Raw genomic sequence first — 27,420 nt, 5'->3', positions numbered from 1 at the left:
ATCTAATTATTAAATATTGAATTTTATATGAAATTGTTAATACATTAACTAACCTTATAGAATTGTATAGCCAAATGGCAAATAATTATAAATCACCAACATCGATAAGCGACGAATTGACGTGCGAAAAAATGTAGTATGCGTCCAATTGTTGTGGGTCCAAATGACGGTACACCGAGATTTACAGATGGTATAAATTATGAATATGTTTATTTCAAAACTGTAGATTTTAATCACTCTCCCCCCTCCCAAGCCATTAAAATTACACCTATACTAATTAACTATTCATAAACTTTCTTCGCCAATTTTACAAAAATCTTACAAATTTCATTATAATAATGGTTTAAAATTTAAATAAAAACTAATAGCATTAAAATTAAAGAAAGATAAATGATAGTAGGTGAACTAGTATTAACTAAAAACTATCCATAATAATAAATGCATATAGGATGTAGGTAGCCTAAATCTTAATTAAAAACCGAATACAACCTAATCGTGCAAATGTGTGCAGACATGTTTAATTTAAAAGTTGTATTGTTTATTCAAATAAAATATACTGCGTAGCAATGGCGTATTTACAACTTTTTTTGGGGGGGGAGGGGGGTAGTAAAAAGTTTATTAAATTATATATTTATTATATGTATAGGTGAATATAGTCAAATTAAAAAATTAAATCAAGCTTTCTGTTCTTATTTGTTAAATCATCTATCTCCGGGGGAAACCCAAGCACCAAGGGGGGGAGTAATATTCTGGTAAATACGCTGTTACCACGTAGGATAGATGTAAATCGTATAATATAATAATTAGATATCCTTTGTGAAGACTTAAGAGTAACTACTAACTATGGATCAAGAACGCTTAAGCAATTTAGCAATGCTGTACATACATTATAAGGAATATCATCCAATTGACTTCCAAAACATTATTATTGATAGATTTGACTCAGAAGCGACAGTAAGAGGTCGACGTTTATTAATGAAATAATTAATTGGGTCTAAGCAACTGATTTCACATGAAAACTTCTTGTGTATACCTAAGGTAATAAAATAATTAATTTTTGAGTGAATAAAATAAATGTTGTCGAGAGTAGCGAGAACATTATTTTACATATAAAAAATGGAATGGATAATTGGCCATATTTTTTATAGTTTTGAAATAGGCATTTAAAATAGTAAACACGTTAACAGAAAATCAACATTAATATGTTATAACTTATAAGTATTTTTATTTTGTCGTTATTTTTGATTTTCAATAACTCAAGTTAAAAGTATTTAGCTCCCCCCCCCCATAAAAAAAATCTTGGCTACGCCTCTAAGAGTGGTTGTATATGGATATCGGTAGAAAGTTTTGATGGGCCTTATATAAAGGCTTTCTGGGTATCGAAACATCGAATTATACATATTCGTGCACAGCCGCACAAGTCAACGGCATTGCTAACCAAAAATAAAATGTATGAGATTTTTCGCCCAAAACACACCTTTCAGAAAAAACACTCAATTTTGTAAAATTTTTTGACTTAATTTATTATTAAAAAGAAGTCGATTGTCTATAGAACATTTTTTTTGAATTCGATCAAGTAGTATTTAAGTATATACCTAAACTACAGACATACACAAATTAATTTATATGCATACCTAGGTATCAAGTATGATTGATATGACTAATATAAATGTTTCTTTATTTCTATAATCAGTGGCAACCTGAAATATAAATAAATAAATAAATAAACATTCGATTTTCGTAAACCGAAACGAAATATCTGAATGAATTACCCTGTGGCGGTTGAAAATGATGCAATGACATTCCTGGAGTGTTTATTTTTCAGCTTACACACTGCAGTATGTAATGAGCGCATACAGTAGTCAGTAGACACAATGATTTTAATTTGATATTAAACATGAGTACCAAGTATATTAGAATATAAGAAATAACAAACAATACAATCTAATGACTACAAGTAGGTATAGTATTGTTTTTACTCTAAAAACTTAAATTAAATTATACATAACTCGGATTATATTTTGCTGCAATATGAGATTGAGAAATAATTTTCATACATTTATTTAAACTCATAACAAATTATATTATTTAATATTATCTTTTACCAAATAAAAATAAATAGTTTTAGAAACAGGCTATTATCACAATAACAAAAAACAATTATTAATAATATCAATAATTTTTATTGTTAGATTTTATACACATTTATCAACAAATGGAATGCAGAAAAGTAGTATTAGTTTCCAACAATTAACGTATTGTCATGATGCTAAAAATGTCTACTATAGCCAATAATAATTAATTATCAGCTAAATCTTAAAAATAAAAGTTAATATTATATAGGACAAGGATAATAACAGAATGTATAGAAACAGCAGCTAAACGTTATTGTATAATTGTCACATAATACGATTCTATATAAACTAAAGGACAACAGAAAAAAATAAAATTAATTAATTTTATTTGGGATTTCATATCAACGTGAAAATGTGAGGTAAGCTTGGCCGTTTTAAATTCATTTGTTATTAGTTATATCATATATTATTTACTTATGTTTTAAATAAGAATTATTGGGAGAATATAGAAGACGTTTGATATATATAATTTGTTATTACTATTCCCTACTATATATATAAAAAAAAATGTACAAATACATTCAAAGCTCGTATTTAGAATTAACAAATTATTCTTTTACATAGTTTGCCCCTAAAAATGTTCCATAACAACAATTAAAAATAACAACAGTGTATAAAATATAACAAAACATAAAATTGATGGCCATTCATTTAAAATATGCAAGTAAATATACTTGTGATTAAAACTCGTTTTTTTTGTGACAAATACATTATTTATTACGATTATAGATTTCAAGAAAAATGTTAAGAATTTTATGATGTAATAATATTATTACAGTATACATAACAAATTAAGAGAGATAAATATCAATTAACATGGTAACAATATGGGCTACAATTTCCACATAGGTAATATTATTATAGATACAAATAAATAATAGGATAATGATAATTAATAAGTTAATAGTAAACAGTAATAATCATAATATTAAACTGATACTTATTATAGTAACATCATAATATGTGTTAATAAGGATTTGGGCAGTGGTTTTTAAACTACAATTCTGTAAATATTTATTATGATTTATAATTGTAAATCATTTATAGCTTTTTACTTAGTATTTTAAAAGATTTTAAATTTAATTTAATTTAATGTCATTCCATCTAGAACCACAAATAAATTAATATTTGTTAGTGGTAACAATATAATTCAATAATTTTATAAATATAAGATATACTCTAGATTATGTAATTATGCAGTGTGCTCAACATTAAGTACTTTATATGTGGACTCATTGTCAATCTAATTGGACTAAATGTTAACAACTTAACTTCCATATTGTGCTAGTATATAAATATTATTATAATTATTTAAATTTTAACTTTAGACATTAGTTAACTTCAGGTTATTAATTTCAATTTCATTTGAAAAAATAGGAAAACCCCATATGAAATTAAATGTAACAATATGCTTCTTTCTACATTGGAAAGTAGTACAGAACTGTAAATTTATCTATTCAATGATCATTTGTACATCACCATGAAAAAGTACATGGCTTTTATGAGGGTAAAATAATTACAATTTGATAAAAATATATGTAACAAAATATAATACTACAATTTACTGAGTAGAATGATGTTAGGTTTTCAATGTTAAATAATAAATAAAAATAAAATTGGTACATATTATGCATAAAGTACCTATTACAATTTCAAATAACTAATAAATTAATATATTATTTTAATACAAAATTTAATTTTTGGTAGTTGCATTATACACACTTCTATTGTTATAGTAAAATTTTTGACCTATTATCGGAAGAAGTGGCTTTACTTAGCCTAAGGGCCAATTCGAAATCTGCTTTTTCTTGCTCTAAACGAGCTTTCTCTTCTTCCATTCTAAATTTTTTTTGGGCTTCCCATGCAAGTTGTTCATCACTAAAATTAACTTTTTGGGATTCGTCTGAAGAAAATGCACCATCACCAAAAGGATCTGTTTCAAATCCTGTATCTGAGAAAGGATCTATTTTAAATGGATCTTCATATCTATAGTCTTTGAATGGGTCTTCGGTAAATTCAAAACTGTGTGATTGAGAAACTGCTTTAGGCTCTGTCCTGTTATTCTGTGAAAACTAATAATGGAACGAAAAAAAAAAAATAATAATAAAAAAAATAAAATAAAAATAAATAAAATCATATCTATTTCTAAAAAAATAAATAAAAAAATAATAATAATAATAATAAAAAAAAACAAAAAAAAAAATATATTATTAGTAACTGATAGTTACAAATAGTTTTAATATAAATTGGCATGGGGGAAATTCATTAAATATTTAAAAGAATTGTTACGTATAAGTGATACAACATAACATTTAACTACTAAGTTTTTCAATTTTCTATATAGTTAGTACTATAGTAATTGTTATATCGAATTTTTAAAATAAGAAGAAAATTTCCAACATAGAATAATGTAAATTATTAAGTTAAAATATTATATTAATTTGGAAATTATTAAAAAAGTAGAGCATAATAAACAGGTCTTGGATTTTATAGCATTTGCTAATTATTATAGGATACAGATAAAAATAGCAGAATGAGCTACAAATTTGTTTTATGCACCAGGGACTCCAATTATTAAATTGTATAATGCTTTTTTTTGCACATTTGAAGCATTTTAGGTTTTTAGTGCTTTTTTTGCTAATTTTCATAATATAACGTTTTATTTTGTATTTTCAAATTTTCGGAAACTGCAAAATAAATGTTTTACAATCATACAGTGTAACTCAAGTAAAATAATTTAATATATAATTTAATTAATAAATAATGTTTTATTTTATTATATTCTTATTTCCAGATAATTTTGAATCGTCACCATGCTTAATTCAAGTAATTTTAGTAATTAAAAAATTTAAATAAACATTACTTTTCAATTTATCATAAATATACCTATTAATTCATAAATAATCTTTAGTTAATAATTATAAATTTTTTTTAATTATGAACAGTTTTTTATCATGAATATAAGTAATATTAATATATTCATGTCAATTAATATGTATAGCAGTGTGACCTATCGGTTGCAAAATATTTTTGATGGGTCGTAAATTACAGTGTTTGTAAAATAATTAGGCAACTATCTCGATAATAATATAAACCTAGGCAATTTTTTTTAGTAGAAGGGTCGTATACCAGGTTGGGAAATACTGATGTATAGTATAATAATAAAATAAACAAAATTAACATTAAGAATGCTAAAATTTGAATAACGATAAACATAAACGTTCTAAAATCCAAGTTAGTTATTGTTATGCCTACTGTTGATTATTTTTTGTTTAAATTTAACTAAGAAATTTTAAACTTATATGATAAATATCTAAATAGTATGTATTAACTATAATGATATTATGTTTTTCCTGAGAATCATCAAATTAATAGATTATTAATATAATATTTTTAACATTTTCATGTATAACATTGGAGCAATAATAAACCAGTGACTGGAAAATTAAGAAAGGAATATAAAATATGTATACCTTGTGTACAAATTTTATGATAAATTACCTTGTTGCTAAAATTTGCAAAATCAGCAAACTCTGAACTCGTTGAAGAATTGTTATGAGATGTTGGAGCATGATATGGTGCAGGCCTTGGTGGAGCAGGTCTTGGTGGTGGTTGTTTTCCTTTCTTAGGTGGAAGGGCTGGGGTGGGGCTTTCAGGTCGTTGTGGAGGAGGTGCTGAACTTGGTCTTGTTGGGGCATGTAATATGGCAAAAGGATCACAACCAAACTCATCTTTGTCTTCGTGTCTCTTTAAAAATTTAAAACAAGTATTAATTTAATCAATATATATTTATTATATGAATTAACTAGTTAAATTATATTACAAGAAGTAAATCACTTACATCAGACAATTTAGATACATTTGTCTCACCACCAAATGGATCTGTACTTTGACCTAAAAATAAATGTGTCATGTATTATATTTTACAATATTCTAGTATCAAAGTGGCATTTTGTAAAAATATACAACATACTTCTAGTTCTGGAGTCATCAAATGAAGTGAATGGATCATTTGAAAAAGTTTCCTATGATAAAATAAAAATAGATCAATAATTGTATTCTATCATAATTATATAACTGTATGTACCGTTTTATTGTTTGTGGAAAACGCATCATTATTTGCAAAGAAATCTATGAAAAAATGTTAAGCAATTAAATAACTTTGATACAAAAAACAAAACAAAATTGTATTTATTACCCGTCTTAAATGAGTTTTCATCACGTGATCCACTGGCTCCACTTGTTGGAGTAAAACCATTTACATTTTCAAAAGAATTTTTATCATCAACCTAAAAAAATGTAAGGAATAAATTTACATTTAAAAAAATACTGACAATTTGACAATATTGTTTATAAATTTTAGCTTACAATTTTGCCTAAAAGTCTACTACATTCAAGATCACGGAATTCTAAATTAAATGTTAATAAAGAATCTGGGATAGCATAAACATTTCCTTCGGCTAATGCTTTTTCTGTTGACTCAATTGTATCTTCCATCTGGCGCTTGTTTTCCTCCAGTTGATTTACTTTATTCTTAAACTAATAAAACTCAGGACATTAAAAAAAAAGTATTTAAAATTGTTTCTATAATTAATATTACCTGACTTATTTGTAATTGTGAATTTTGTAGCATGTTATTTAGCTCATCTAATCTTTTGCCCATTTCAGCTTGATCTTTTTCAAGTTTATGTTCCAAAGTTTTTAGTTCTTCGAGCTCTTGCTTTTTAGAAGAAAGATCGGCTTCTTGCACTTTTAATGTAAGTTCTTGTTCATCAGCTTGTCTGCGAAGATTATCTACCTATTGAATAACATTAAATAACATAATATTTTATTAATTTACTCTATAAAATGGTTAATAAAAATAGAAAGTGTGTACATAAAAATTAAATTAGGTAAAATAATAATACAATTTGTAAAATGCATTGTTTTACAGATATTATGATAGAAGAAATCCCCATAAAATGTTATTGTAGATGCTTTTTTAACATACAAATAAGTATTAAAAAATCTAAAAACATATTTTTTAAATAATTTTGCTTATTTTATCCAATATTTAATAATAATCATAAAAAAAAAAAAAAATGAACAGCCAATTGGCACCACATCCTAATCTTAAGTCTTAAAATACAAGAACTATGAAAAAAAAACTAATAATTAAAAAAAAATGGTCAAATTAGACAATACTGAAATAGGTCAATAGTTGCAACATAATTTTCTATTTGTATTTATAATAATTAATATAGATAACAATTATACCATTTAAGTTATAACTAAAATAATATAATAATTAAAAACAAAAACACAATATCGGCCACCATTTTTTTCACCATGATTTTTATTTTTCAGAGTTACCATACAAAAACAGGAAACCACAATAAAAAATCAGACATCAAAAATATAATACTTCATTTTTATCTTGTTTAATATAATTTTAAAGTAGTCTATTCATTTGTTAAATTGTTAACAATATATTAAACATGCAGTTAAATAAACAAATAAGCTGGACAATAAAGCTTAGGTTTAGGATAAAATACCTGTACTTGTTCAGCCTTAATTTTCTGATTGATGTTGATTATTTCATTTTCTACCAACAGAGTCTAAAATTGTGAAAATATGCACATGCAAGTTAAAAGGAGGAATAAAAATAATAAATTAATAAGCAGACAATCAATAAATTCAGTGTTACATGACTAGAATGCAAAACAAATTCAAAATGTTAAAATTGAATTAGTAAAATTATTCTTTGTGTTAATTAAATAAATAATAAAAAATAATAAAATAACTATTGGTAATCTAGTTCACACTTGTTAAATTTTTGGTTAATTTGATTAAAATCTAAGTTACCTGATTTCTGAGATCATTCAGTCTTTTTTGAGCTTCGCCTTTTTGATTTTCTAACTGTTTTAGAGTAGCAGATAAGGTGTCTAGTTCTCCCTAAAAATAAATTTGTATTGAATAATGTTATCAAAACAAAGTAAAACATAATTTGATACTGTATAACAAAATAAACAGAAATCTTTCTGTTTGAAAGAATACTCAAAATAGTTTAATGCATAACTTGAATATATAACTGAATAAACATTAATGAAAGTATAATGTTATTTATATTGTACTGAATTTAGAATGATTTTTTTTGTACTTGTTTATAACTTGGTTTTAAAAATCTTCTTCAATAATATAATGTTAAATTTAATTAATCATTTACTTGTAAACTTTTGACTTCACCAGAACGTATTTTCAAATCAGCTTCTTTTTGAGCAATTTCTGTTTCTAGAATAAGTCTTTCTTTGACTAGTTCATCAATATCTTTTTGAATCATATCCAACTCAGGATTTGTATACATTGGAGGCTTTTCTTGAATCTTAAGAAAACATAAATATTATTTAAATACACCTAATTTTATTTATATAATACAATAATATTTTGAAGATTCACTATTCTCCATCTCCTAGATCAGGGGTCGGGAACCTGTGGCTCTTTGGATAATTATCAATTGAGATCCGTAAAATATAAATTATATTATACCTGCATTATTATAGTGATAAATAAACTTTTTTTATATTTTCTAAATTTAAGATGTATTATTATGTTTTTATTGACTACCATTTTCTCAATGAAATAATAATACTATCTTTATTCTAATATATGTACTAATAAAATAATAATTAATACACCACAATTAAAAAAAAAAGATTGTTCAAACCTGTGTGGCTCCCTGGATATCAGTTTTTTAATTTTTTGAAAAAATAGCTCTTTTCTACGAAAAGGTTCCAGACACCTGTCCTAGATTCTTAACTTTTAACAAGCATAACTAGTTTTAAATTAAATTTTTTGAAACCCTTAAATTATTAATAATAAAAAAAAATACCAATATTTTTAATTATATAAGTATTATTAAGTATATTTGCAATTATTTATAATATTTATAAAAAAATCATGCTGAAATAATATTTGAATTATGCACATGTGATCCATTAAAAAACCTCTGTCAATAAGATTAAGGACCACTAGTCATCTTGAATAAACAAGATAGTTCAGTGGAACTGTGGCTAAAACTGTAAATATTGAATTTTTTCATAACAGCCATTAGTAAGAAAACTATCAAATAAACAATGTTATTTACTAGCTTTGGTTACTAGAACTAATTTAAAATTGTTTAATTTAACAGACTAAATTACTTTGATAAAATATAACTAAAACTCTAGAAAAAAGTTAGCTAAAAATGATAAATATACAGGTTATTTCTATAGCAATACTTCTTTTAATTATTTCAGAAAATATAACATCTATTGATATAAAATCAAAATGGAGGAATTTGCGAAAAAAAACAAAAAATATTTTAGAAGAAAATTGGAATAAAACTCGTGGAATTTCTCAAGTAGGACCGAAACCAGGTTCTTATTTTGACTATCCTGGAAAAGATATTGAAAAAATAAATAAGAATAAACAACTATGGGGTTTATACTATAAATGTTTAGAAGAGGTTCTTAAAAGTATTAACAAAAATAATATTTTCCCAGCAAAAGTAATAACTACATTTAGAAGTTCATCCTTAAGGTTATTTAAATTGATATTATAATTCTTAGTATAATAATAATAATAATTTAATTGTTAAGGTCTAAATCAGGTAAACCTCAGAAATGCTTGAGCAAAACTAAAAATGTTTTAAAACTAAATTATATTAGTATAAAACGAATAAATCAAATATAAGATATAAGATATAAATACCACCACAAAAATATATTATTAAATATACTGCTATGCACTATTTAATATTTAATATTAAATAGTGCAAAGCAGTATTTAAATCATAATTTCACTATTTAATCATACATTAAATTTTAATGTATGATTAATTTATTCAATAATAATTTTTAGTTAGTGAATTTCTTTTAAAATTAATATTATAATACTACCAAGACACTATAGATAGCATAATATAATTAATAATTATACTTCTTCATTATTGTTATAATGTTATATATTTATATTATTACTTTTAAAGTAAACATGTTGCCTTAATGAGAAATATTCAAATGTTTAATTGCTAAAGTTTTGCTCAAATTATATTGGCCCAATTAAGTTTGTCTGGGAAAAAGTCAGAATATGTTATTCTGAAGTACCATAGGCAGTTAGCGGTTTTGGCTGAAAATTCTGAGGTTTGTCTGACTTTGATTTATGCCTATAACATATATTTGTATAGAACTACAAAAAAATTCTTTATAACTAATAGCTTAGAATGCGAACTGTGTATTTCTCCTAATGATTTACATCACAAAAATGTATGGTACTACTCATGGATAGGAAACTCACATAATTTAAGCTTAATAGAAGAAAATAATTATTTTCGTGTATCATCGTTGGACCTGTCTTTAACAATAATAAATATGGATGAATCTAAAAGTGGTTTTTATCAATGTAAATTGTCTAATAGTGAAGCAGGACCTTACTTTATTGAACTTATTAATGATACTAAAGAGCTGATCATTGATGTAGATAAAAAATAAATTTATTATTGAATAAAATATCTAAATATTAATATACTAAATGAATTTAGATGAACAACACTAATATTTTAAATTATACAACAAGTGGAAAAATAATTTTAGAGGATATAAATTTAAAAATTTGGAGTCAATGGACTCAATGGTCGTTATGTAGCAAATGTGAAGTGATGGGCAAAAGAAATAAATTTGGTCATTGTACAGTATCATTAAAAGGTAAATAAAAATCTAAGTTTTTATTATTTTACTTAATAAGCGTTACAATAATTTAAGATGGATATGACTATTTAGTTAAAAAGCAAACATACATTGTATTTGCCTCTACATAATACAAAAACAATTATTATAAATAACTAATATTTTTTTAAATTATAGACAATATAATTCATGAAATAAATATTAAACATAAAAAATACAGGAAGGAAATACAAGTCTTAGAAAGATTAATGGCTGCTTTTGATACTGGTTTACCATGTGAGAGTAGTCTACTAAATTTATTCGGTTATTATGGTATTATAATAATGAATAAAGCAATAAGAGTAATGGTTGAACAATGCCAAGTAATATAATTATATAATTTAAAATGTGATAGGTATAACAATTATTTTTAATTTGTATTCATTTATTTATTTAAGGTAAAATGTAATAAAGATAATTTATTTGAGACAAAAGATACACAGGGGAATATTAAAGAAAAAGTTAATAACTCTGCTGGTATATATTCACCACTGCAAAGAATTCCTGAAATGCCACCTAAAGTAGAAACTTCAGTGATAGTTACTTTTATAAACGAACAACTAAATATTACATGCCCTGGGTTAGGAATAAAATTAGTTTATTAGTTATATTTAAAATACAACAGTAATAAATTGTTAAATTTTTAATGTATAAATAGGAATTTAAATTCAGATGCCCCATATGAATGGAAAGTAAAAGACCAGATTATTTTATTATCTAATGAGCGAATAACAGTAGATATATTAAATAGACTAACTATAAAAAATATAACTGAAGAAGATGAAAAAATATTTACGTAAACATAATATTCCTAACATTAATTATTATGATACATATGTGATTTATGAATTATAAAACCTTTCAATTCTTAGATGTTGGCAAATTGATGACCTAGCTGGAATAGTAAAGATAAAATTAATTAAAGGATTTAATATTTCAAATCAAAAAGATATATATTTTTATGCGGTTTTTGTTGTCTTAGGGATTTTTGTATGGGTTGGGCTTAAAATGTTTTTTGATAGAGAAGCAGCATATTCTAAGTAATAATAAAATAACATATTTTTATAGAATTAATAATTATTAATATTCTTACTTGAACAGCATTTGACGGAGTTACAGTTCTATTGCTTGGAGGTACCATTTCAGGGGAAAGTGTATTTGGTGGATCAACCCCTTTGAGTTTACGTTCAACTAACCACATTGCAAGACTAAACTGCTCCATATCCAACTTGCCATGTTGATTAATATCACAGAGACTCCTAGAATATTTATAATTAAGGAAATAATTATTAATAATAATATATAACTCAATTTCTAAAAATTACCATATATGTGCTAATATAGATTGATGAATACCAGTTTTAAGAAACCTATCTTTAATTTCTGGTCCAGAGACAAAACCATCCATATCAACATCAGACTCCAAAAACATAGAATCATAACGAGATTTTTCTTCTACAGTAACTACCCATGTAGCTGGTAATGGCACTAAACCAATAGATGGAGTAATTGGCCTCTAAAATTAATTAAAACACTAATTAAAATCTATCAATTATAATATAAAACTCAAAAAATAGTTAACATTTTAAAATAATATTTATTGGTATATGATAGTTCAAGTCAAGATGTTTATTGTTTCATTAATAACAGATTCTGTATTACCAGCCTTATTATATATCAATATTGTTAAATTTAGTTCAAAATATGATATGACTTAATTGCATATTTCATATATTTTCTTATTTTGTTGCTAATTTATAATTTTAAGCATTTATGTTAGATAATTTATAGAAAATACCTACCACTATTTCACTTTAGGTTAATTTTACTATGAATTACTGAAAAAGTTATTGCAAACCACTTATCAATTCAATGAATACTGATCATTTTTAGCATGTTTATTGCATATTCTTTTATCCCCCATCAACTACTCCTAAATATTGTTAAGTATATTTGATCATAAAGTACAACTCATTATTGATATCAGTAAGTTATTGGCTATTTATTCGCAAGACCCCTGTTAGATAACTGACAATTAATTCTATAATAGCAACTAACGTATGTGCGGTTGGTGACTTTGCCGACAAATTAAACCTGGTATTTTAGGTTATGTTCACACACCAAAGGTGTGCACATTTCTAATGTATATGTTTAAATTAAATAAATTTTTGCTGATTCCATGTAAGTGAATACTACCTTGTGGAAGGTCTAGTTCAAGAATAGTAAACAATAAAGATAAAAAAATAAAGGATCTAGACACTAGTTAATTAAAATATTTAATGTTTGCTAAGTTATTAGTCAAGTAAAGAATATTGTCACTTTTTTTCTTATTAAAGCAATGGTTATAATAGAAGTAAAACATATCACTTATTTAAAAAAAAATAGCATCATGATAATATAAATTTACAAAAATTAATTTAATTAATCTAAAAATTAACAATCTTAAATACTTTTTTAAAATTAATATTTTAAATATTTTTGAATTCAATATTAATTCTTGAAATTTATAAAAATTGATTTGTACTTTCTTATTGAAACCAAACAAGTCCCTAATTCAAAATTATATATAAATATTTTTTTATATCTATTTAATTAAAATATATTTTAATTTGTGTAAGTAATTATAAGTATAATATATTTCAGATAAATAGTTAAGAAAATGATATAGTTATTTATTGTTGAAGTTAATCCAAAACTTACTTTGGGTGGTTGTTTGACTAGATTTGAAGTAACACCAGAAGAAAGCACTGGTAAAACAGGTACAGGTGAATTAGCCATGGTAGTACCTTTTCTCTTTGCTGGGGGTAATAACTCTGTAGGTAAAACACTAGGAATAGCATATTTTTCTAATGCTTTATAAACTAAATGCATTGCCTAAAAAAACATTTTGTTTTTATTCATTTTTTAAAACATATGAATATTGATTAATTAAATATACATACAACAGCAAATTCATGTTGATCTAACTTTCCATCTTTATCCATATCAGCCAAATCCCAAATTTTACCCAAAGTATCTACTGATAGTTTAGAGTCAATTAGGAGACCTTTAACCTAAAAAAAAAAAAATATACTTATTTAAAAATATGTAATTAATAGAATACTTTATGGTATTTACTTTATCTCCAGCAACTGTTCCGTTGACTGGCCTCAATGATTCAAACATTTTATCATAGTTCATTCTCTCTGAAGGCTTCATTGACCAGTCATTCATATTAGTAACAGCAGTAACTAATCCTGCCGTTAGAACTTTGCTTGCTATATGTTTTGATGCTTCGCCCTATAATATAAATAATTATCCAATATTATTTTCATACAATTAGTTAATAATTTGACTTATACCATGTTAGGTGGTGTGGTTTGTTGAGTGATGTTTAACATTGATATTTCTCGTCCAGCTTGTGCTAATGCTATCAATTTAAGGGCCACAAAAAATCCTTGTTTGGTTAAGAAACCTTTGGCAGTTGGATCTGATAAATCCCAAATCTTCAAAACAGTAATAAAAAAATTGTTGTAATATACTTTTTACTTAAGTAAATTTTAACTAATAAGTAATGAACATAAAAACAAATGAACTTACTTGACTAAGTATAACTTGTGATAGACCAGACTTTTTAAGGAAATTTGCCGCATCCATCGCTCCAATATTTCCTTTTTTTGTAGGATCCACCTAAAACCAATAAATATAATTACAATAATTCAACATTCAGATAATCACAAAAAACAGCTAAATAATACTATAATATTTAACTAATGAATACATAAATAGGAAAGAAAATAGCATTAAATATTTATGTTGCATATATATTTGTGAGCTATTATCAAATGAATGTATTCTACTTTAATATCTTACGAGGGCAAGTTGGTTTTTTACGATAGTTTAATTTTTAGCAAGTTACGCGTATATAACATAGCATAAATTAAAAATGCTCATAACTCACTTAAAAACTTAATAATCGTAAAAACCCAACATACAAACACAGATAATGTTCTTAATATCAAGTTTCATAATAGGTCAATTCACTCTAATTTTTAAAATAACGGAGCTAAACATGATCTGCTGAGCATAAATTTGCTATGTTACGTACTTGTAAGACGGAGACAACACATGCGAGTGTTGTAGCCTCTTAAACATAGAATAAATAATAATTTAATTGATTTTAAAACTCAATTTTATGAACAAATATTTATTTTGAAATTCTATGATTTGGATTAAGGTTAGACTAATATTGTAAATATGTTAGACAATTAATTAATTCAAATAGTATTATTTTAAATTATTGGACATTTAAATTTATTTAAGAAATTAAGGTTTAAAAATACAAAATAGGTATAGTTACTTAATCCTATACAATTCATTTGCTTTTGATTATTTTAAAAATATTTACAATATAAACACGAAGAGTTAATTGCAACAATCAGTTAATTTTCCTTTTAAGTCTAGTCAGGAAAAGCATACAACATATTTTAAAATTATGTAAACTTTAAACTTAAATAAAGAATGCTACTACTATTTTTTGATTCAAATAATGGTATTTAATAACATATACACAGAGTTAAAAATAAGTCATATGCTTGTACGAGTTTTAAAAAATAGAATTCTAAAGTATTTACACTCGCCTTTTCAAATTTAAAATAACAAATGATAAAAAGTTTAAAATTTTAAATTAAAGTAGTTACTTACCATATTATAAAGTGCTTCATAAATTGGGAAGTGACTTCCAGCTACCTACAATTATTATGCATTAAATATATTTAACATTGAACATTAATAAAAATGGTTCAAAATAACCTTGATATTTGACAATCACAAGATATAAATTATAAATATATATTATTAATAAATTGATTTTAGGGTGGAGTCAAGTAAGTAGTAAACAATTCACCCCATTTAATAACTATAATGCATTATAGAATCTCAAGATAATTAAGCTAAAACAAGATATCCTTATTTTAAAATTGATTAAGTAAACAGTTATTTTATTATTTTCAAACAGATTATCCTGTTTCAATTTAAAATTCATTATTTTTCTCACTTCATTTGGGGAAGGCAAAGTAGCCATCCTGAACGCTTTTGTGTAACTGCTGCAATACACTTAAAACAATGTTATACCAATTGGTTCGAATATTACTAGAATAATGACGGCAACAGTATACGACCAACCCGTTGGATCACTATTCTCGGTGTGTGCACGTAAAAATTATAATACTTAATAACTGTCGACAGAAATAATAATTGGACGTAATAACAAAACACAAATAAAATTGATTTTTTAAGAATCTTTATCAGAAAATAAATGACGTTTTATTGCAGTGTTGCAATGGCCGTAGTGTGAAATTCAAAATAGGATTTTAAATTTTACACTGGTATTGGGTACATGTTTCTCCACAGACTAAATCATTAATTCTATATTTTGTTTTTCAATGACAACGCTAATTTTTAAAGAAATAAATTTATTCAAATTATTTTTGAAAATTTATATTTTCATGTTGGATTGAAAAAACTATGTTTATCCTCCTTGACACATTATTATCTACAATTTCTAGAATCTCTTATCAAATGTTATAATATAGGAATGGCGTCGTGTTTTGTTTAGGTGCAGATCGTAGAATTACACACTGGTGACTGGTATCATAGTATATACATTTTCCAGTTTTCGTCGTCGTGTAATCGGCAATCTCGTTCGTCTTCGTGTTTAAGGTAAATTTCAAATATAATTTTATTTCCTAATTATATTATGTTTATTGTTGTTTTATTAAATTAAATAGTATTTGCTTGACCGTAAACCGTAACAATATTAATATTACTTTGAAAATAATTAGCATAAACATAATACTTACGCATTTCAAATTACTCGTGTCACATGGTCCTTATATTAGGTTAGGTATCTTAAAAACTTGAAAATGTACTCTTCGGTTATCGCGACTACCTTTCTTTAAGCGGTGTTATTTAAAAAAATTAATTGAAAGTTATTAAAACTATTAATAAAAATAACTAACTAGGGGTGGAAAATATTCAGCCTTACAATTTAAAATGCCTATACATGGATTATCATGCTTTTGACGCCACATAAATGTAATAACTGTTTTTATGTAAATGACCAGTATTTTTTTGTAACATCATTTTGAGGAATTTCCCATAACCTTTCGAAATGTTGTGTGAACACTAGTTTGGGGATCGACAAAATTGTATGGCCAACGGTTAATTGATTAAAACCTGTATTTCTGTAGTTCATCTATTTTATAACAACGCCAACAATTAAAATAAATAGTTATACTTTGGTTTATATTGTCTTTTATTGCTTGTGTAAGTGTAGGTGCAGTCCTATCTTCAACTAAAAATTTTCCGTCATTTCCCAACAGTTATTTGGTTTAGTTGTCACGATAACCGATAAGTACCCTTGAAAATATACATTAGTTTTAATTTAATTGTCGTTTATTTTGATATAAATTAATTTGTAATATTTTGACATTTTTCAATAACTAAACATCACTAGGTACATCTTATAAAAATATTAATTGTTTATATAAAGCATATATAAATAGAAAATTTAAAAAGCATAAAAGTATATACTATTTAACACTTTTTAACAAAATAGTTATTATCTACTCAATTTCTTTTTTTTTCAATTCATTGAAATGAATGTATGATAGATTTAGTTGAGATATTTATTAAAAACTAAATATTACATGTTGGTATAATCGTACATTTGAAGGAGTAATAACGAACAAACTTTAATATCAATTATCTGATATAAGTATATATTAAATATTTTACATCTTCAGAACATAACTTAATTTTAATTATAGTTGTATTTACATAAATTCACGGTGTAAAAATATTAACCTAGAAGGAAACATTTTTGTAACTGTCAAATAAATTTTATAAACCACTACGAATAAACATTCAATTATCTGTGAAATAAGTTGAGATGGATAAGTTAATCAGTTTTATTAAAACTTTTAAATATTTGTTTCTATAATAAAAAATTATAAATGAATGAACGTTTACTCATAATACCATAACAGACATTGAAATTTAAATTAATTGCATTGATTGAAATGTTTTATTTATGTAAGTTAGCTGGGATCCTACGTTTATATCAAATTTGTAAGAGTTACTTATAATATAAATTAAAATATTTTTAATTACTATGCAATAAGTCATAACTAGTAATTAGTAGTATCTATTAAATTTTAAAACAGAATAAAACTATACTTCATAATTTTTTTTTCCAGGAATTATATTCATATAAACTTGCAAAATGGCCAAGTCAAAGAATCATACCAATCACAATCAAAGTAAAATTTTCAGTGTAAATTATTATTATAATTATTTATTAACTTTTTCTGTTTATTTATTTAGATCGCAAGGATCATCGTAATGGTATCTACAGGCCAAAGAAATACAGACATGAATCACGTCGTGGTGTAAGTGACAAATTCAATTTTCTTAACATCATTATATGTTTATAATTATATGATTACTTCTATATAATATATATTTTTATAGGTTTGTCAAAAGTTTTTAAGGAACCAGAAACATGCTTTAAAAGGAAATTTGTCTACCGCAGATCAATTGGCCAGAGCTAACGAAAGAAGTGAAAAGAGGTTAGCTTTGAGGACCAAATTTGCTGAATTCAGAAAGAAGAAAGCTGCAACAAAAAAACCATAATTCTGACTGTTAAAAAAATTGTTTGACATCAATATATTTCCTTATCGTTTAATTTAAACGATCATTAATACAATTTAGAGTCTTATTTTTTATTTAATTCTTCCTGTATTAAAATCATTAATAAAATAAACTACCTAAAACAAGAATACAACATTGTATGATCTTAATTGAGATGTTATAATTTAGAAAATGGATAACTGCATAATTAAAACGATTAAATATATCAATTATCTATCATTATTATTTTTTATCAATTTATATATTGTATTTAAGATATAAAAATAATTTGAAAATTTAAATTTACAAATCTATTATTAACTTTTTAAGATTTAAAGAGTTGAGTAATACTATTTCTAAAATTTTAATTTTAGAAATTAACATTTAAATTGTAAGCATTGCAAATATTAGAGTAAATCTTGTTTGGTAAATTCTATTGAGAGTACTTTATATGTATTATTTTATTTTGTTATAAAAATATTTCTTAACTTAATTATAAATTGCAACCAAGTGAATTAATTTAAATAGTGTATTTCTAAAATTAACTACTAGACAATGAATTACTAATTACTATATTATTTAGAACACTTATGTTAAATCACCTAAACAATCACTAAACATAATAAATGAATTGTGAGTTATTAATCCCTTAAAGTAACCTATGTAATGCAACCTGTCAACAATAGTTTCATAACAGGTTTTTACACATACATACAAGCTTTCTATTTGGCCAAGCATTTTATGATTTGGTTTTACTATCATTAAAAGTAAGAGGCAATATTAGTCAAAGATACACAATTGCTTATTATTTAAAAAAAATTAGGCTTATCTGTTTCAAATTAACATTATGTCATCAAAGGTAACATCAATTGTACATTATAATTTAAACCATTATTTCTCAATTAATTATCTTATATATTTTAACATTTAATTTATATTATAAAGTGATGATTCTTCCAGATATCTCATCATAATAACTAAGAAATTATTTAGGTCATTCATGAAGTACATTAACACTGGCATAATTTTTGTAATAACAGCAACAATACAACATACCATCTTTGTTGAAAGATAATTTATATTAATCAATTCTCTCTTATTAATTATTGGTTTTATGTTAGAAGTAGAATCTATTTAACAAAATATAATCAATTTTAAAATCAAAAATTATGTAAATAAATTACATATTATTAATTATTATATGCATATATTAAGATATAATTTATAAGTACTAAAATATTTCAAGGATTTTATTGCCAAATAACAAATTATTATTTATTTTATAAAAAGTTTGGATTGGTGTCTTTAAATCTAATAAAAATAAAAAACCTCCATATTCAAAAAGTTAGTCAAACATTTATGATAGCCAATAGGTAAAATAATAATTCATCTGTATCGAAATAAAAAAAAAAGTATGATTTCATTGATAGCATTCTTATAATAAATTAATCTGCCGCATACATTTTATAATATTAGATTATAATGATTAGGTACCTAAGTACATACTAATATACTATAAAATAAAAATTAATTACCTATGTTTTACATTATATGGATAAAATCTTATTTTTTTTGGAGCAAAATATGGATAGTGGAGGAAAACGGAATTTAACTTTTGAAGGAAAATGGCTACGGCAGGTATACACGTTTATTAACTATATATTTATTTTATTCTTATTTATAAAAAGTAAAATATATGTTTGGTAGGTACATTACCTGATTATGGAGGTAGTCGTTAGATGCCAAATCATGTTAGAATGATGGACTTTAATTTAACACTGGATATAAAATATTTTAAAATATTGCTGGTGTTCAAGGATACAGAAGTGATTGTTATTTATAAATTATAAATGTGATATTTTATAACTCCTCTCTGGTCATATGGTATTCAAATCTGGGGCTAAGACCAATCCAAACCTTTCAATCCATATAGGTATCTTGGACAAATCACTGGAGCCCCATGCAGGCGCAAACGCAAGAAAAAATTTAGGAGGGTTACGTTACCTCCCCCCTACGTTTGCGCCTGACCCCATAGTAGGTACATAACTAACAATACTCTACATAACGATCTACAAAGTCTATCAGTTAATTCATTTTAAACTCTACTATAAAACCAAAACCTGCGTTAATCTCTTATATGCCATCAAACCTACAATTAGGTACCAATAATTCACTAAGATGAGTTTAAAGAAAATGGTCAAGAGACGCCCTTCCTCAAGTTATTCAAATTACTTCATATTATATTTTCCTACTATTTGCTTATTGTGCCATATTTTGTATAGATTGTAAATTAAGCTTTTCAAATAAAATAATATTTTATCAAGTCTATTAAGAAACAAATAAATAACATTGCTAAGCTTGTTGGGCATGGACCAATGCGCCTAACACAAAATTTTTGTTTAGGGTCAGTGTACTAATTATGCGTATATAACACATACTAAAATGCTTGCAAATTACAACTTATTATTAATCAATTTATTGATTACTGGTTAAAGTGACTGGGATAATAAATTTTATAACAGTATCATGAATTTTATGAAAAGTTTTTATTATCACGCAAGTATGAATTTGAGTGATAGACGAAAACAAGTTTTCATTATCGTCAATAACTTGTAAAATGCAAAAAATATTATTTATTTATTTATATTATAATTATATTATATTTATATATTATGAAGTAATACTTATAGGTTAGTGTTTTTATTTATTATATAATAATATAATATTATAACTGGTGTCTGGTTAATACATTTTCCTTAGGCATTGTTAAATGTTTTAAGTACAATTGGTATCATCTATCTATAAAAAAGAGTAATTTTAGGCGCAATTGGTAAACTGCCAGCCTGCTCTGTGCTAATATTTATTTGAATTATAGATACCTACCTACTTGGCTACTTTCTTTTTTATTTTTTAACGCAAATAATTGTTAATTGCATAGGCGATAATTATGTATAAAAAGGCTGTCTTATGAAAATTAAAAAAAATGTAGATACAGTAGAGTATTATCTTTAATCACTGATTAAATATATATATACCTACTTATCAGGTATTTATTAAATATATATTTAATCAATGCTCAATATAGTATTATATACCAACTTTTAAAATTAAACCTGTTAACCATTTCAATATATGCATATAAATATAGGTAATATAATACTGCATATTAATTACATTGTCTTTATTTATAAAATGAGTCGATGTGTATAGGTCGTAGGGTGTTATTAATAAATAAATTACACTCGACTATTAACAACGGGCTGTGTGTTGTATGCATGATGAAAACAAAAAAACTAGTTTAAAAATGAATACTAATTAAATGTAAAATGACAAAAGGTGAACAAAAACAAATGTTACTATATAAGTATAAAACAAAACAATACACATACATGTATCTTATACATGCCTACGCGTATATTTGTCGGTAACGGCGCCAGGTCTTTTTTACAGGGCAGACCAAGGGAAGAGATTAACATGGGCGATTGTAAACTCCTCCAGAATATCGGTTAGATAAAAAAGTAATGAAAAAGTCTAATTAAAACTCCACCAGTTTTATTTTCTTACCAGCAATGATTGGGTGTATGGAAACTCCACCAGTGTTAAGGCCTTTCCGTATTAAATACGTTGTCATCCGTTGCGATGACATACGTCGATATTTCTTAAGAGTAAATTAAATGTTGATAATATTTCTGAGTACAAGACAATGAGTTTTTTAAAAAAAATTAAAATTTTGAAAATGTATAAAGGTTATTTAAAAATGTTGTAATTTATAGCTACTTTTTAACGATATAATTAACGTTGTATTGTGAATAATGGAAAAAACTCATCGTCTTGTACCCAGAAATATTATCAAAATTTAATTTTATAATAGGTATATTTACTCTAGAACCAAAATTGAGCGAATTCTACTCAGACTGCGTAAATGCGTTTTGTCTATGTTGCGCGTGGGCTAAAGAGAGAAAACAAACAGTGTGTGACATCCTCTTAAGTTTATATATTTTATTTAAAACTTAACAGTATATTATCTCAATCAAATAAACTCAAAAATTAAAAAAAAAATGAGTGTCACATATTAATTAATGACTATTACGATTATTTAATGTAATAGACGTAATACACTAATAGTATACATTAAAATATGTTTCATTAATTTGTTCAGACAATTATTATTATTATTTTTAAGTTTTGTATATTTTTGGCATATTACGCGTACCTAACTATTATATAGTATATAAGTATATGGTATATTACAGTATCTTAGATTCTTTAGGTTTAGATAATATAGTTTAGATCTCAGGAGTTTAATACTGAAATAACATTAATCCCCACTCACAATTCATTCGTTTATTTCTATTTTCATGTAATTTTGCTATTAATGTTGATGCCTAAGTATTTAAACATTTAAAATCATAAACTTATTTGAATTCAACTGTACCTTTGTAATAAAAATATATTTATTCAATCCGAAATTGAATCTCTTAAGAAGACGCTATACCGGCATTTGTTGTATCCGCCGTACAAGTGAAAATATACGATCAGTAGTTCACGTTTAGTTTCAATAGCTTTAATATTAGAGTGAATCGAATATCAAAATATTATGCAATTTAATGGTTTAAGAACTTTATCTGTGTTTGTAATTTCGTATGTAAATTTTTCACGGTAAATCGATTTTTTTTTTATCGAGTTTTACGTTATTGGTTTATAAAATAGTGCAGTTTAAAAATTTAAAATAGTCATAACTCATCGCTTAAAAATGGAATCATCGAAAAATCTACATACGAATAGTTACACATTATAAAGTTCTTACCAATAAGTTTCATTATAAGTCATTTATTTGCTTAGGTTGCCAATGAAGCTAAACGTAGCTGATCGTAAATTTGTTGTTACCTAATCGCTACATGCCACATATTTTATACGTATATATATACTCATATTTTTAAGAATGGTCTAAAATAAGATTCGTATAATGATAATAGACCCGTCTTACCATTTATGCAAACCGTACACAATAAAAAATGTAAACAACCTACAGCTGTGTCTTTGACCTGTGTGATTATCCTGTGAGAGTATGATATCGAAAAATCCAATCCCGACATATCTTTTTAAAACTATTTACCTACGTAATAATATTATTTAAAAATTCAAATGAATATTTTTGTGTTAAATCAAAATTCCAAGGTGGGCCCACAAACGAGCCGTAAGTCTTCAATGGGGGGGGGGTCATGGTTACTCGGGCTTGGAGCCTTAGGCGCCGCTATTGGTAGCTATTGAGTTTTCGTTTTATTCAATTGTTTATAGAAGTCTGTTTAAAAAAATTATAACCTGTCTGTCAAATCAAAGACAACTTAGACAACAATATGATTATAACAGGTAGTAATCTTGACGTAGATTGTAGATTGTACAACGTACATATAGAATATTGATTTAACAAATAACATATTGTAAGTAACAAATTTAAAAATGTGATAGGCACTAATAACTAATAAGTGAAGCGTGAATGGGTAGAACCGATTGCTTACGATTTACTTTTTAAGGAACGCTATTGAATAGTTATTGAGTATGTTGATCGAATAACAATGGAAACCCATAAATACAAATATACGAGTATGTATACGAAACGGCTGTGTATCAAACGTTGCCAAATTTATAATAATGTAATTTAAAAATAACACATAGTATTAGATTCTAAGCGAACTAACAAAGTAGCGTATTGATTTTACAATGATATATTATATTTGTCTATTATCGTTTTTTCAGGTATCTTATTTGTCAACTTAGAGGGTGAATAGGGTGAATTTGTTTAGCTATTTGGATCTAATTGATACGTATTAGAGTCGAAAGTAAAAAATTCCCAATACTTGTCTTAATAGTTGGGAAAAGCGAAAAAAGGGCTGTATGTAAACTGCGACAAAACCGATAAGATACATTATACAAACTGCGACAATTCAATTTATATACTTATATAAATATATAATATATATAGATACTATTTACATACCAGATACGATAACATACATAGGTATATAAATGCATCATATATAACTATGTGTTATTTTGTACATATGTAATTTCATTGATATGTTATGTTGGAGACAAATTTGTAAGGCAAATTCAAATTTGTTTTTAAGCAATATGCTAAATATCGACTCCTTCACAAGTACAAGATTATCACAAGTTAGGTATTAGTACGTGCTGTGTCGTGTAATATTGTATTTAAAATGGAACTTATACAAATGTTTAGCCAAAACGACAAAAAGTTATTGGTGCTAAACAATTTTAAATTTAAAATCAAATATAATTCCAAAATAAGCGGTTATTCGACAGGGATTTGTTTAAAGTAAACATGAAGAGCCAAATTGTATGCCAAATTCGTCTTAAACAACGAAAATATTACTCTAAAAAAAAAAATCATTGTTGGTATATCATCTAATACTAATACTAATACTATAACATATATACATATATATATATTTAATTAAATTATTAACGTATATGTAGTATTGTATCGGTTATGTATTTAGTACTTATATATATTATATATATATATATAATAAATTGTCGCAGTTTACATATCGACTTTTAGAAAAGGTGTAATTTTGTTGCAGTTTACCATCTCCCGAAAAAAGAATTAGGGAAAACGAGGATTTTTACGCAAAACAAGTATTAACTAAATTTATTTTTATATTTTGTTATAATTCATAAATTAATAACAGTATTAATATTAGAATATTTCGCCAATTGTTTATATTAGCATTTTCTATACATGTCTTAATTTTCAAAATATTTTGAAAATTAAAAAAATAAATTTTATATATTTTTTTTTTTAATATTAGTTTACTTTATCAGCCTTAGCGATTATAACGTCTAGCTATACTGATGATAAAATGTAGTATATAAACGATTTTACAATGAGACAGCATGGCAACGTTGTATAAAATGATTGAAACTCGATTTTGCATTATACATATAACATATATCATTTTTGCTTGTAATATCGAAACTCGTTTTGACAGAATGAAATGAAATATTTTACTGGCCTTCACACACCATAATAATTTGAACAAAAAGTATAAGACAAGAGGGGTTCAATTAAATTTTACCTAGTTTAAAACATATTATAATTATAAATGATGATTTTTTCTACAAAATTCGATGTAGGTATGCTACTAAAAAAAAATTGTCCGAATCTTCCAAAAAATTTCGATAAGGAAATACAAAAGGCTTTGTTATTTAAGAGTGAAAAGTTTATTTGTTCAAGTAATCAGTGAATTGGAAATATTGAACGTACGTTTTTGTACCTATGTTATGTATGCGTTAAGCAAGACCTAGTCAACACATATGGGTACCACATTACCACGTCCTCTTAAAGCGTACATCATGTTGGTTGTTCGTATAATATTATCGAAACTACTAACTTTAAGTCATTAACCAAACACATGTACCATATATATATTACTGCGAGTATATTCATTAGTTTCGAAGCTAAATGTAGAACGCACGCTTGCTTTTTCTTCCCCTCCCAAACTGGTAACGCTGATGTTATTATATTTATTTTTGGTCGACACTAGGACACTTGACGCTCAATCATACATTATCTTTTTGCGTCACGGATATTTAATGCATAGTTCAATATTTGTAGTCGAGTAGTGATGTTGTTGAGTGGGTGTGCGAATGACGTGCTATTGTTTTATACCTAATCATTGCTGTTACGCACTATGGCCACTATGCGATACTACCTACGCAATAAGACTAAGAAGCGGATGCTCGACACATCGATTAGTTCGTCTCTATTATAATATTATTAATATTATACCATCTAGATAGAAGGAGCGTATTCAGAAATGTCTTATTGGGGGAGGGGCACAAACAAAAAGTTCAAATTTGCGTACATAGGGCATAGAGTTGTAAAATATCTCATATAATAAAAAAAAAGTATAAAATAGGTGAATGGGGGGGAGCATGAGCCCCATGGGCTCCCCCTTAAATACGCTGCTACTATCTAGGCATTTAACATTGTCTATCGTTCTGTGTCATTACGGAGGAATCGAAAATTTACCATGTTACAGGGCTATAGCGTATACGTTTTAAAGACGGAGACAACTCATGATGCGGGTATAATACAATTTATACTGTAGCACTAAGCTCTTAAGCCCAACAAAGTGAACTCGATCTTGAATGATTTTTAAATTCCTTTACCACCCAAGACAACCCACAATCTGTGTAAGCTTATATCGCTAAAATATTTATGGAAATCACCCAAGGATGACTGAAAATAAGTAGGTAAAAATATTTACCTACTGTATAATAATTTTAATAATAATAGTACATAATAAAGACCATATAGTCGTATAGGTACATTTTGTAGGTACCTAATAAGTGTAGGTATATTTTCATACAAATACCTATTTATGTATGTAGGTATTTATTCATGGTGCCGTGGAAGTAAATGAAGTAATGCGAAAGCAGTTCCCACGGCGCCGCCGGTTCAAACACGAAAAAAAAAGGTATTTATTATATTATAATGTGATAATATAATATATATGCCACAGAGTGAAACACGAAAATCTGACATTTGTATATAATTTAAATATTAAATACTAATAGGTACAATAACTGTCAGATCTTTATAATTCATAATACACTCTATTGCGATTGAATATTATAAATAAATAAAAATATTTTTATATCTACCTCCATTTTCAATTTAATGATATTAAATAATGGCCAATTAACTTTAAAAAGTATTCTGTTCTATAGTATTATACCACTAACTATGATTGTATGCATTTAAAACCCATTATTAAGTTAAAAATTCATCATCATTTTAATTATTTTATGTTTTCCTCTCGTTAAGTATTCATGTATGGCTACAG

At 25.5% G+C, this 27,420-nt stretch overlaps 3 protein-coding genes and 1 long non-coding RNA gene across 7 annotated transcripts; 3 read left to right on the top strand and 1 right to left on the bottom strand.

Moving 5' to 3' along the window:
- Positions 1-2,231: 2,231 nt before the first annotated feature.
- On the bottom strand, positions 2,232-16,134 carry LOC113557396 (epidermal growth factor receptor substrate 15-like 1). Of its 3 annotated transcripts, none has more exons than XM_026962889.2 (20): positions 15,912-16,133; positions 15,560-15,604; positions 14,456-14,545; positions 14,218-14,361; positions 13,994-14,155; positions 13,819-13,929; positions 13,577-13,750; positions 12,202-12,392; positions 11,970-12,135; positions 8,341-8,496; positions 7,980-8,069; positions 7,670-7,732; positions 6,736-6,933; positions 6,504-6,674; positions 6,334-6,424; positions 6,223-6,266; positions 6,109-6,160; positions 5,977-6,029; positions 5,637-5,882; positions 2,232-4,207 (listed from the first exon to the last, which is right to left on the bottom strand). In XM_026962889.2, the coding sequence occupies exons 1-20, from the start codon at positions 15,936-15,938 to the stop codon at positions 3,866-3,868; spliced, it is 2,616 nt and encodes an 871-aa protein (XP_026818690.1). In that variant the 5' UTR covers positions 15,939-16,133; the 3' UTR covers positions 2,232-3,865. The 3 variants fall into 3 exon arrangements, with proteins under 3 accessions (XP_026818690.1, XP_026818691.1, XP_026818692.1); XM_026962891.2 differs by having other exon boundaries at positions 4,144-4,280; positions 15,912-16,134; XM_026962890.2 differs by lacking the exon at positions 7,670-7,732 and having other exon boundaries at positions 2,931-4,207.
- LOC113557397 lies at positions 10,523-11,920 on the top strand. Its single transcript, XM_026962892.1, has 6 exons — positions 10,523-10,627; positions 10,693-10,855; positions 11,015-11,199; positions 11,275-11,456; positions 11,535-11,672; positions 11,749-11,920. The coding sequence occupies exons 1-6, from the start codon at positions 10,523-10,525 to the stop codon at positions 11,918-11,920; spliced, it is 945 nt and encodes a 314-aa protein (XP_026818693.1).
- A 317-nt stretch (positions 16,135-16,451) lies between the features above and the next one.
- Positions 16,452-18,623, top strand: LOC113555907 (60S ribosomal protein L29). Its single transcript, XM_026960523.1, has 4 exons — positions 16,452-16,576; positions 18,115-18,177; positions 18,242-18,306; positions 18,389-18,623. Exons 2-4 carry the CDS (start codon positions 18,141-18,143, stop codon positions 18,548-18,550), a joined length of 264 nt encoding a protein of 87 aa, XP_026816324.1. The 5' UTR covers positions 16,452-16,576; positions 18,115-18,140; the 3' UTR covers positions 18,551-18,623.
- Positions 18,624-26,190: 7,567 nt separating this feature from the next.
- LOC113559151 lies at positions 26,191-27,101 on the top strand. 2 transcript variants are annotated; one of them, XR_003405886.1, is made up of 3 exons: positions 26,191-26,326; positions 26,614-26,827; positions 26,966-27,101. It is a non-coding gene; the product is annotated as an uncharacterized LOC113559151 (long non-coding RNA). The 2 variants fall into 2 exon arrangements; XR_003405887.1 differs by having other exon boundaries at positions 26,614-26,823; positions 26,966-27,096.
- The last annotated feature ends 319 nt before the right edge of the window (positions 27,102-27,420 follow it).

This window comes from Rhopalosiphum maidis, chromosome 4 (assembly GCF_003676215.2).
Source record: "Rhopalosiphum maidis isolate BTI-1 chromosome 4, ASM367621v3, whole genome shotgun sequence".
NCBI lineage: Eukaryota > Metazoa > Arthropoda > Insecta > Hemiptera > Aphididae > Rhopalosiphum > Rhopalosiphum maidis.
This window is presented reverse-complemented; position numbering and strand designations above follow the sequence as displayed.